At 38.3% G+C, this 12,486-nt stretch overlaps 1 protein-coding gene across 8 annotated transcripts in view; it reads left to right on the top strand.

The window, feature by feature from the left end:
* The window catches only part of NALCN (sodium leak channel, non-selective), a 300,415-nt gene that overhangs the window by 175,504 nt on the left and 112,425 nt on the right, over window positions 1-12,486 (top strand). For all 8 annotated transcript variants that reach the window (XM_089511232.1, XM_089511233.1, XM_089511229.1 and 5 more), the window contains one exon: window positions 10,355-10,546. In XM_089511232.1, coding sequence (XP_089367358.1) covers window positions 10,355-10,546 — 192 coding nt within the window. The remainder of the gene's footprint in view (window positions 1-10,354; window positions 10,547-12,486) is intronic.

Below are 12,486 nucleotides of genomic sequence, written 5' to 3'. Positions count from 1 at the left end.
AACTATTGATTTCAAATCTAGCACCTCAAAACGTTTAAGTTGATTTTGAGAAGCCCTGTATGAATGCATTGAAGGTTACCTTTCCACACATGGGGTAAAAGGATGTCATTTTCTTCTGTGACAGAAGGGAAGTCTAGAAGACTGAATATGAAAGTAATATGAATATAAAAATTACTCTGAAGTCTCTTGCTGCATTAGCCTTTGTCCCAGTAGATAACGTGAGAAGTCATTTTTGATAAGGTTGCTGCCATGTTTTCAGATGATGATAGCTATAATGAAATGCTCACATTCTTTATTGCTACGTACTATATTGAGAGTGAAGCAGGTAGAGATACACAATTTCCTATAAGAATATGGAATCATTGTGATGTAGCCCTGGATTGGTTGCCAAAAACTATAAACTATTGTGTGTGATTTCTCAGCGCTCTTAACTCCCTATTCCACAGGGGTGATCCCAGTGTGTGGTTTCTGTTTGATGGACTGCAGAGGTGCCTGGGCTTTCCACAAATTAACAGTGACTAATGCACAGACAGGTTGCCCAGAGATGAAAAAGCAGAAATATGAGGCACTACATGAAGTGGTTTCCACTTCTGTACAGCAATACGAGCAGATTGAAGATCAACTGAGTTATTTAAGGAGACTGGTTAATTTGCCAATCAAATAATTATATTTGAATTATTATTTACTAGATTTATTAATTAATGTTGGAACCTCATTTAATCCGGGAGTTCTCATTCATTTTGTGTTTGTTTTCAACAACAGGCAGATTTTTTTATATATAAAAACAGCAAAATAGCTTTCTTTTCATTTTAAATAATCACAGTTAAAGAATAAATTATATAGTTTATCTACTTTCTTATATAATTACCAGGAATTATCAAATAAATACAACTCACTTTTTTATGATCTGAAAATGAAAAAAAATTGGTTCTTTCTGCTATAGTTATGTTACATAATATTTCCCTAAAGTTACATCTATTACAAGAAACTTTTGTTAACATTTTTAAATTTAAATTTTAAATTTTTATTATTATTGTTTTTCATTCTGAATAAAGTTGATAACAAAAACTGTTCACTTTTATTTCCGGTGTACATTGCTTCTGCAGCAACCCCATCTACAACTCCGCCCCCCCCCCCTTTGCATATAATCTACTTCTTTTGCATGTTAGAATTCACAATATAAAACAAAAAGTGCCAGTCTAATAAATCCCTGTTGTACAGCAGCAATGTATTTCTATGGAGCTTTAGTGAGGGGAAAGAGGCCTTTTCCTATTGATTATGTCCCAGATACTATTTTGTAAGCTGTCATTAAATACACAGAAACAGGTATGTGGGTGTATTCCTGTATTGAATGATATTCATGCATAGAATGATATATATCTGAGGCAGGATCTGCACTGCAGAAATAATCCAGTTTGACACCACCTTTACTGCCATAGTTCAATGCTATGGTATTCTGGTATCACAAGAAACTACCGTTCCAATGCACTGAGCAATGCACTGAGCAATGACAGTTAAAGTAGTGCCAAACTGGATAATCTCTGCAGTGTGGATGCAGCCCAAATCTATATTTTCACTTCTGCCAAATCAGTCTTCCTAAGTAAAGCTCAGTATTCAAACAGCACCTGCACTGAAGAAAGTAATGCAGTTTGACAAGGTTTAACTGCCATGGGTAAATGCTATGGAATTCTAGAATTTGTAGTTTTATGAGACATTTCTGATAGCTTCTCTATCAGAAAGCTCCAGTGCTACAAGAAACTACAATTCCAAAAATTCCATAGTATTGAGACATGGCAGTTAAAATGGTATCAAACAGGATAGTTTATGCAATCCATATGCAGCCTGAATGAACAATTTTGACTGCCTCGTGTCTGTTGCAAGTTTGATACTTGGGTATAATTATATACATATTTAACTAGGAAAAAAAGATAATTCGTAATACCAATTTGTCAAAAAATATATACTCTTGTTGTGGTGAAATGATTGATCCTGGGAAGTTTCTTTTATGACAGAGGTGAGAAATCTTTGGCCCGTGGATGTTTGGTCTACAATTCCCACAATCAATTGCCATGCTTGGTGGAGCCAATGGGCACTGCAGGCCAAGACACCTGGATGGCAAATGTCCTACTTCGCTCCCTGTTTTTTATGGTCTCATTTCATGGATAAACTCAGTCAGTTTTCCCAAGGATTTCAAGAATGCATGCAGATAATTTCTGAGTCCATGCTGGAAGCATCGAATGACATGAGTCATTCATCATGAACAATTTGCAGTATATTACTTACTAAAAACAAATCATAGCACACCAGGGGCAGAGGACTTATGAGAACTGTCAGTAGCACTATGGTTTCCAATAGGAGTTATTTCCAGATAATTTTTAAGTTAGTTCTTAATGTTAAAAGATGTTGGGGCGGGGGGAGGCTTGAGGCAAAGATTCTTTTAATGGCTATGTTGTATTTTTCGTGTTATCCAATTCCACAATACATTAATAGAGGGAGGATGTAATGGGGAAGCACATGAGATGACCCAGTGATATGGTTAAGTCTCACTCCAGTACTGGAACAGAACATGTTCAGAAGACATTCTTACCATCAGTCTGGTTTCCCATTACAGATTTTACTGTGACCCCAGAGCTTGGAAAGTTATTTTTGGAGTATACTTCCTTGACTCCTTCATCTAGAATGCCTATGTAGGCTAGGGCACTCTGAAAGTTTTATGTATTTATATCTTATTTTTATTGTATTTATTTTATATCTCCATGGTGGCTCACATAATGAAATAGTGTAATCTTTTTGCATAATTTTTTGAGTTTGAGTCCCACCCTGCCCCCACACCTCTAATATTTACTCAGACGTACCATTAATTTGTTTTATTTATATACCACTATTCCAAAGATCATAGCGGTGAACAGCAAGTAAGCTAATTAGCAAGTAAGCTAATTTGCCCCCAACAGTCTGGGTACTCATTTTAGCGACCTCGGAAGGATGCAAGCCTGAGTCGAGCTTGGGCCCTTTGCTGGTCTTGAACTCGTAACCTTGTGGTTTTGAGTGAATGGCTGCAGTACAGGCATTTAACCACTGTGCCACCAGTGGTTATATTGCTGCATAGCTCCTGAAAGATTTGCTAACAGTATAGTTCCCACCAATCACATTTAACTTGAGACAAGCATTAATTATAAACCTGAAATTAGTAGAACTGAATGGACTGCTTTTATGAAATGTGCGCTCCTAAATTACAAGGGACTTTAAATGCTGAAAGATATTTAAAATATTAAATCACTCTTCCCATTTATGAAAAGTCAGGGCTGTAGATTACTTGTTAATTGCAGCTTAAAATTTACTGTGCCCCCTAGTAAATTGATGAAGCTGGGGAAATAGTAGAACAGTGAGGTCCTGAAAGAGAAGTGGCCCTATACATTGCACAGAAGTGCTGGGTCTCTTTCTTCCCTGTGCCAAATTTGACAAAAAAGAATAATAAAGATGGCTTTTCATTTCAGGTCATATTGAAATTTGATCCATAGTTCACTGCTTGTCTTTCAACTTGATAAGATAATGAGGAGTTTCTCTTAACCACAGGAATTCTAGAAAACCAAAGTTCATATCATTGTGTATTTTAAAATGTGCATCTTACTCACAAATCTTTTATCTGTTTTATTTTGTTTTACTTTAAACCCGTGTAGATGGGCATTCTGCTGTCATTGTTAAAGTATTAAAAATGTTTTTCCCATCTGGCAAACACTAAATATTATGTGTTAACTTAGGGGTTCTCTACATGGGCCAAATTCTCTGGCTTTCCCCCAGCCTCGTATCATCTAGTTTACACAGCACAGGCCAAAACACATGTGGCAGGATCAGGCCTGGTCCTGTCTGTGCAGACATGAATCCAAAGGATCTAGTCTAAACTCAGGGTAATGAGCCTTTATCCCAGAGTAAATAGACCTGGTTTTGTGCGAAGTTGCTAAGAAACTCCAAGGCAAAACCAGGCTGTTCAGATAGCACCACCCATTCTCCTTACCTTTCCAATGAGTAATCCACCTGAGAAGCCTACCGGTTGCCCCATCTGATGTGGAAATAGGGCAACTGGGTACATGGATGCAGGCACCCTGTGATGTCCTGCCAGGACTGATTGACTTCCCCCTGCATTTTCTTTCGTGTTGGTTCAGGCCATAGATTATTTTAGTATAGAAGAGTTTATTGTATTAGTTTGTGGGAGGAGCTGTAGGATTCCCCTGCATTATTTCCAGGTTTGGTTTGCCCTTTCCCAACATGCTCTGCTGTAGCTAGAGGTTTTTAGCTGGGAGCAGTCTTTGCTGTGAGCAGGCAGAGAGCTGTCATTGGTGGCAAACAGGCCCAGACAGCCGGAAAGGGCATTTCTTACACCTCAGCCGAATTAGTTACCATCAGCAAGTGAATAGAAGATTTCAGGAGCTGAAAGACCCTGCACCAGCTCCATTGAGTGAGGAGAGCAAACCATCAGACCCAGAAAGATGACAACTTGAAGGTTGCTGCAACTGTAAAGTACCTTTTGTTTAGAGCTGGGGAGGAGAAAACTCTTTATTTTGTCTTTTAAATTAAATTTCCCCCCTTTTGAACTTTACATTCAGCTTCAGAGCCTTTTTTGGGTAGAAGAGTTTGATCTCACCAGGGTACCGGCGCTGCACACCCAAACCTGCCACCACCTTTAGTTGGGTGTGTCTTCATACACCCAGTTTCCATGTCAGATGCGACAACTGTGTGGCTTCTCACATGGATTACCCACCAGAAAGATAAGGAGAGGTCCTGGGTCGGTGCGGGAACAGATGAGTGAACACCCACCCATCCATCCCTTCACCAACCCAGGGACTAACCTGGGCAAGCATAGGAGGCAGGATAACTGTGCTGTCTTGTCCCATCTGCTCAAGTGCTTAGACATTCATTTAAAATATGAATATGAAATTAGTGTAGGTTTAAAAAGAATAACATAACAGCAACAATGTTGTGCATTTTTGCCCAGTATTTGCGTATCCCAATTTTTTTTCAAGAAGTCATTATGTGCAGAAATGTGCATCAGTTCTCTGAGCAACAATCACTGTTTTCTTGTGTAAAAAATTATTTTGCTTAAAAAAAATACTGGTACTGGGTAACCACATCTGTTGGGGGGGGGGTGGGGTTGTGCAGGAAGATTGGTGGGTTTTGGACAAAAATCAGTAATGTTGCGTGAAAAAAGAATCATGCACATGCAAAAAAAAAAAAAAAACACCTTACAAAGAACTGCAACCACGAACCAGAAAACCATGTTCTTTTTTTGTGATAGATTGCTGAGATTTTTGCACACAAAAACTGTATTGCCATTTCTGTGCAAGATCTTTTTTGTACACTTTTTTGTGCAAATTTCTTTTTAGAAAGAGAGAAGGAGTGCAGAAAAGAGCCATTTTGCACAAGCTGTCTGGAAACAGTGCTTTTTGCATAAACACCTGACAGATTTCATGTAAAATCAACTCACAAATAATTTTTGTGAAGAATAATTGCCCACAACAATTCTGGATGAGTGACATTCTGAAAGCACAGAAATATTTGTTCTCCATATAACAAGGATGGATGAAATAGCCAAACATCCCTGTTTGCTCCATTAAAGTCAACATGGCTTCCCATGGAAATTGAGGTGCTAAATTCAGAATACCTGAAACACGAATGACCAAAGTACAGTCTTAGGGCAGCTTGCAACCTTTTAAGGCTGTGTTTGCAGCTAAGTACCCAGATCACACTTCTTTGGGTCAGAAATACCACAGTGAATTCTTGTTCAGAGAATTTGGTTGACCTTTTAATTAAGTCATAATCCTACTCCCTTTAACATACCTCTTTGTGAAAAACAGAAGTGGATGTCTAGTGACCTCCAGATTTGGTTTCTGATTTTTTGAATAAGAATGGCATTATTAGCAGTCTATATGGCCCCTGGAGTGTCACAGGGCAGAAAATTGTCACCCAAACACACTGAAGTTGCTGACCCCTAACTTAAGGTGGCTGTTTCCTTGAGATTTTTGAAAGAGATCTTCCTTGTGGTCTTGAATATATAAATGTGTTAATTGGTTAATAAGAAATTCCTTGGCTTATCTAATGCACCTCTAGATAATTAATACAATCTCTAGATATACAGGTGACTAGGCAAACCCTTCTAACTCCATTTACTTTTCTGCAAACAACATGTATGTTCCAGGTCCTTCAAGGCAACTGTAATCTCCTTATTCAACATTTGCCAAAGGAGGGGTAGTGCTTTATAAATTGAAGTCAGGGGACACCCAACTGGAAATGCTTTAGAAGCTACACTTGGGACAATCAGCATAGCATAGATCCTACAACACTATTAAATAAAGAATGCTTACCTTATCAAATCTGTTTTATAGCCATCTTCTTCATTAAATTTACTATATAAAGATACATATGTTTTGCAAGCAGAAGCTTCTGCCAGACTGAAAAATTTAGGTCACCTTCTGCAAACCAAATCCCCTATCGGCAAATGACAGGGGAGGTTGCAAAATACATTACCATTTGTGTCAGCCTGGCAAGTTGGAAATCCACCATATCCACAAGCAATCAAATTCCTAGGGAGTGATATAGCATAGCTCTAAATCAGCTTGGGTCAAAAGATTATGTTGACTGAGATACTTCTGGTGGTTAAGCAAATCCTCCAGCGTTCTAATATTTATGATGACAGCTCTACCGGATCTCCAGCCAAGCAGCAATGAGGTAGATAGGAAAGGAATTCCCATGTTAAATACCCCCCAATTTATCTGCCAGACCTGTTTTTCACCTGTATAGGCTTCCCCACTGTGTGTCAGAGCTTGCAATATTTATTTGGCTTCCTTTTATTCCTTTCAGCACATCAGTCACTCTTCCTAGCCACAGTGGCTGCCATTCACTTTTCAGACCAGAGAAATCTGTCGGGCTTTTTTCTTCTTTAACAACATAATTTCAATACTATTCTTTAAAGAAAACCAGTATTCTATGTCTATTGTTCCTTTTAAAAAAAACACATTTCTACTTCAGACAAATTTAATCCACAACCCTATGCAGTCACCTTGGACTGAATATGGTAAAGCTTGCTTCTGAGTAAACAAGCACAATATTCCGCTAGAAAACATTTGCAGGTCTTATTGATATGATAGGCGTTAAACACTTACTTAGTTTTCCCTCACTGAAAGCAGTAACATTTCATAGTCCTTCGCTTTGTAGAATTATGCCCTAGGTCTATGTCCTCTTTTTCTTCCAATGAGTTCTAGCTGGTATATTTACTTTTCCAGCCACTCTCTGAAGAAGGCTACACTGAGGAAGGATCCATATTGAACACAGATCTCAGTCTGAACCCACATTTAAATTTAGCACTCTAGTCACTGCTAATACTCTTTCATTAATGGTCTGAAGGTCATTTATACCAGGGTTGTAGGGAACATGTTAAGGGATCAAATGAATGTGAAGTAAAGTGAAGTAATGCTTATATTTGCTGGAGCTCATCTAGCAAATGAATCAAGCAGGTGGTCCACAGGAGCACACTAGCAGTTTGCATCTGGAAAATTTACTTGTTTGGAATCTCCTAATCAGCATGGCTAGGCTGGCAGACAGATTCTGGAAGTTGTAAAAGAAAAAGAGTAACTGAGCTCTGATCTAGTTATTCAGGGAGTTTGGAGTCTCTGCCACAAATGCACTGTTTGCAAACAATTTTCTGGGCATTTCCAGTGATTAAGAACCAGGACAGCATTTTAAACTGGGCTGAACTATGGACATGCAGTGGCTATGTCAAACTTTAAGAGGAATAACCTCAGATTTATTTTGGTTTTGTTTTGTTTTGTGTTGTGTTGTATTTAGAGACGCCTTATAATTTGAAGCTTTCTTAGCTTGTGCATAAATCTGGCAACTGTTGAGAATGAATCAGCCTTAGGTAGATCCAGGTTGACCTGAACCCAGTCACACATGCATTTCCAAGCAGGGTTTTTTTATTGTACAGCCTGCACTGCTTTGCCATCCAGTGGAATCCTGGGATTTGTAGTTAGTCGTGACACCAGAACTCTCTTACAGAGGAGGCTAATATCTTATAAAACTACAAATCCCAGAATTCCACAGCATTGAGCCATAGCAGTTAAAGCATTGTCAAAGTGCATTATTTCTGCAGTACAGATTAGACCTGTATCAGCCGCCATTACCTTTCCTTTGAGCAAATACATTTCGGTTACTTACAGCAAAATGGGCTGTTCTTATTGAGACTGTATATTGGAAAAGTTGTAATTTGAAAGTGGAGTAAAGGAACCTGTGGATGGAGAAGTGGTGGTTGTTCAAAGCTGCTCTGAGTCCCAGATATTATTATTATTATTATTATTATTATTTAATTATTTTTTTAAAAAAAATAATGTCAGTACATCTGATCTCAAACTACTGAAAGCACTCTAGCTTCCTTGAACTCAGTTGTCTGCCTCTGATTCTGAGACTACCAAAACCATATTTCTGTGAATAACTGGAAGGACTACTGGAAGGAGAATGCTTTGAAGATTCCTCTGCCCCTTTTCCCTCTTAATGAAAATAAATGAGCTGGCAGAATAGTTCCTGGAAAGATTAATGTGCTACTTAGGTGTCAATTTAGGTAATTTAATGGTGGAGGCAGTGACTTGAAGGTGCACAGCAGCAACAACAACAACAGCAACAAGGAGATTCCATAGCAAAACAGTTTAAATGGAAAGCTACTCAAATGTGAAACAAGAATGAAAAAAAAAAATAACATTTAAGATGGAACTATACTTTCTGTGAACTTTCAACCTAAATTCTGTCTAGTTTTATTCTTCTTTTTGTCCTGGAATCTAAATACTGCATAAGTGCAGGGTGATGAAACAGTAGGTAACTCAAGCTGGTCCCAAGGTCTTCAGAGCTGTTTGGGGGGAAAAACCAAAGTCTATGTAACCAATATAGTTTTATTAGAATAGAAATAGTTGCAGCTGAACTTTAAAGGGGCTTTCCAACGTGCTCATACTATTTTTGAGATTTGGTTCAGAACTCTGGATAGCTCCTCTGGAGCTTGAATGAATCAGAGCAGATTCATTGCTTTGCTGACATTCTCATAGGCTGCATCCACACTGCATAAATAATCCAGGTTGACACCACTTTAACTGCCTTGGCTCAGTGCTACAGAATTCTGGAATTTGTAGTTTGTGTTGGGCACCAGAGCTCTGACAGAGAAGGCTAAATATCTCACAAAATTACAAATCCCAGAATTCCATAGCACTGAGCCAAGGCAATTAAAGTGGAGTCAATCAGGATTATTTCTTCAGTGCGGACGCAACCTTAGATGCCAATGGACACTTACCTACTAAATCAAGTAACTACTTTGGGGTGTTACATTTTCATAGAGACAGTGGTACAGGGTGAATGAGGTGACTTTGAATTATGTGTTTGGCATCACCCAGCCATTATGAACTGTACTAATTACATCATTAAGCCCAACAAGGACACTCTAGAAAAGACATGTGCAGCTGTGGCCCTTTGGGAGATATAAATCCCTGTGTCTCTTCTTCTTGCAATGAAATTTTTGGAAACTATTTACATGCTCAAAGCACATTTTTTTCACAAATTGCAGTTGTTGTTGCTGTTGCTTTGTGCATGTGTCTTGCTTAACAAAGGAGATTATTTTTTTGCAGCAGCAGCTTGTGTAAATTTATAGGATTCCCCCCTCCCCCGTCATTTTGTTGTTATGTAGGAAGCAAAATCCTCTGCATTTGCCAGAGCGTACAGATATCTTACCTGTCATGGTCTGTAAAATTAGCTAATATTGGGCCTGAACATGCATCCTAAGTGGCCAGAAGCCGTGCCAAAACTGCGCTCCAGTCTTTAGGACTGGAGCGTGGCTTTGGCGTGGCTTCTGGCCACTTAGGATGCAGGTGTCATTTAAACAGCACACTTCCAAAGTGAACCAAAGCAGCTTTATTTTGGCCTCTCTGTTCAGGCCCATTGTTTACATCTCTAGACCCTTCAGGTGTTGTTAAGGACTGCAAGTCCCCATAGTCTTACTCAACAATCAGTGAGGTGGAATGATGGGAGTCAGAGCACAAAATCTGTTTTCCATCACCACACTATATATTTCATGTAAAATTTTAAATAACTTGATATTATAAAAGTTTAAATGTCTTGACTACTTTTTGAAATATTACCCAATTGTTTAACTCAGGTACTGTTTTAAGTTTTAACGCATCACATCAATGAAATCAGTGAATGCTTGTTACTTTCCTATTCAACATATGATATTTAACACCAGAAGATTATGGAAAAGAATACGTTTTGAGTTACTCACATTGGATATCTTACAGTAAGATCAATAAATGTATTTTCTTTTTCCTTGTAGGTTCTTAGGGTAGTTCGACTTATAAAGATTTCTCCTGCCCTGGAAGACTTTGTATATAAGATTTTTGGACCCGGAAAAAAGCTTGGAAGTTTAGTAGTATTCACTGCAAGCCTATTAATTGTAATGTCAGCAATCAGTTTGCAGATGTTCTGCTTTGTGGAAGAACTAGACAGATTTACAACATTTCCAAGGGTAAGTATTTAAAGCCTGCTGCTGTCATTTTTCATACAAATGTCTTTTTTTGTTGTAGCTTTGTTAACACCAGCTGTTAGAAAGGTATGTTGCTTGAGCTTTTGCTCATTTACGTTGCTTTATAGAATGTACTCTGTAAAGATGTACAATGCCTTTTGATCATTTTTTCTGCTGAGTCTGAAGTTTTATTCTGCCTTTTGGGCAGCAAAAGTGAAATGATAAATACAGATCTGTGAGTTTATTTGTTTTTGTACTCATTCATTTGTTACACTTTTTATTATGCCTGTCCTCCAGAATGTTCAAAGCAGTCTATATGACATTTTGCAGTGATGTCCCATTAGATGCTAACTTCTTTGCAGCAGTGGCAGTGGCAGCAGTGGCAACTCTTCAATAAACATGAATTCTCTTCATTTTTGGGCAACAAAAAATGCTCCAAAATTAAGGGAGTTGTAATTCAGGTTGACACCAGTTTATCATGTAACCTTGGATTCAGATCAGTCTTTGCAAGGTTGGCTTCAGAGAACAACAGAGCTCAAGTTCAACAAGCAAGACACCCTGTCTTCAAAACCTAAAAGTTAATGAGAAGAGCCCTGATGGATCAGACTATCTAGTCTAATTTTCTGTTTCCATGATGAACAGCCAGAGGTTTAAATGAAACTGACAGCTAGACATGAGTATAAGATTACCCTTCTACCCATGCACCCTCTTACTGATACACAGAATGGTTTTTAAGCCAAGAGTGGGCTCGTTCCTATGTAATATTAAACCACTGTTTGACGTTACAAGTGTCAACAAATGCAACTTTGGACTCACAAACTTGTCTATGCTATGAATTGTGAAAGTATCTATTGCATTTCTGTCATGGTTAACGTTGTCATCTAAAATTGCCAAAGATTAATGTTTGCAGTCATTTGTAGAAACAAATGAATTTCAAACCATGGTTTATAAACATGTCTTGTCTCAATAAGAGACGAAATTAGTCGTGTTTTAGCATATGGATTTGACTCTAAACTGTGGTTAATTTGAAATGAAAGCAGAACCTTCCACTGTTCTTACAGACGTACAAATAGAAGAGGACACATGAAGCTAAGATTCACTGTGACTTGTAACCTTATACCATGGTTTAGTGTTCCATAAAAATCCCACCATTATGCCAAACATTTAGATCATATTTTCAACAAGCTATCACAAATTAATTCCCAGTCCAAAATGAACAAAACACACAGAAACTACATACCTATGACACTGTGTGGTATAATTTAATTTAAGGTTATTTCTAAACCATCCAAAGGGAACTGTTGTATTCCATCTGATGTGCTAAAACATCTGAACCTTGTCACAGAAAAGATACTTCAGATACAGTTGTTGTTGTCGTTGTTAACCACCTGCAAGTTGTTCTTGACATCTCCAAGACTCCCTGTCCTCCACTGCTCAGCTTAGTTCCTGCAAATTCCTACCTTAATAAAGTCCATCCATTTAGAATGCAGCCTTCCTCTCTTTCTGCTTCCCTGCACCTTTCCTAGCATTATTGTTTTTTCCAGTGAGTCATGCCTTCTCATGATGTGGCCAAAGTACAGCAGCCTCAGTCTAGTCATCTTGTCTTCCAGATAGAATTCAGTCTTGATCTGCTCTAGGACCCATTTGTTTGACTTTTTGTCTGTCCATGGAATCCTTGGTGCTTTTCTCCAGCACCACATCACAAATGAATTGATTTTCTTCCTATCCACTTTCTTAACAGTCCAGCTCTTGCATCCATGCATGGTAATAGGGAATACAATGACTTGTATATCTTTACATTTTAGGATCTTTTCTAGTTCTTTCATAGCTGCCCTCCCCATTCTTAGTCTTCTTATGATTTCCTTGTGGGATGTTTACCATTAGGGCCTTTTCAAGGAAAAGGGAGCATTGCTATCCAGGCCAGGATCCTTTTAGCCAGTGGT

Source organism: Sceloporus occidentalis, unplaced genomic scaffold (assembly GCF_023333645.1).
Source record: "Sceloporus occidentalis isolate IW3139 unplaced genomic scaffold, rSceOcc1.0.p SCAF_2, whole genome shotgun sequence".
NCBI classification, from domain to species: Eukaryota; Metazoa; Chordata; class Lepidosauria; order Squamata; family Phrynosomatidae; genus Sceloporus; species Sceloporus occidentalis.
Note: the sequence above shows the minus strand (reverse complement) of the source record. Positions and strands in the feature narration are given on the sequence as shown.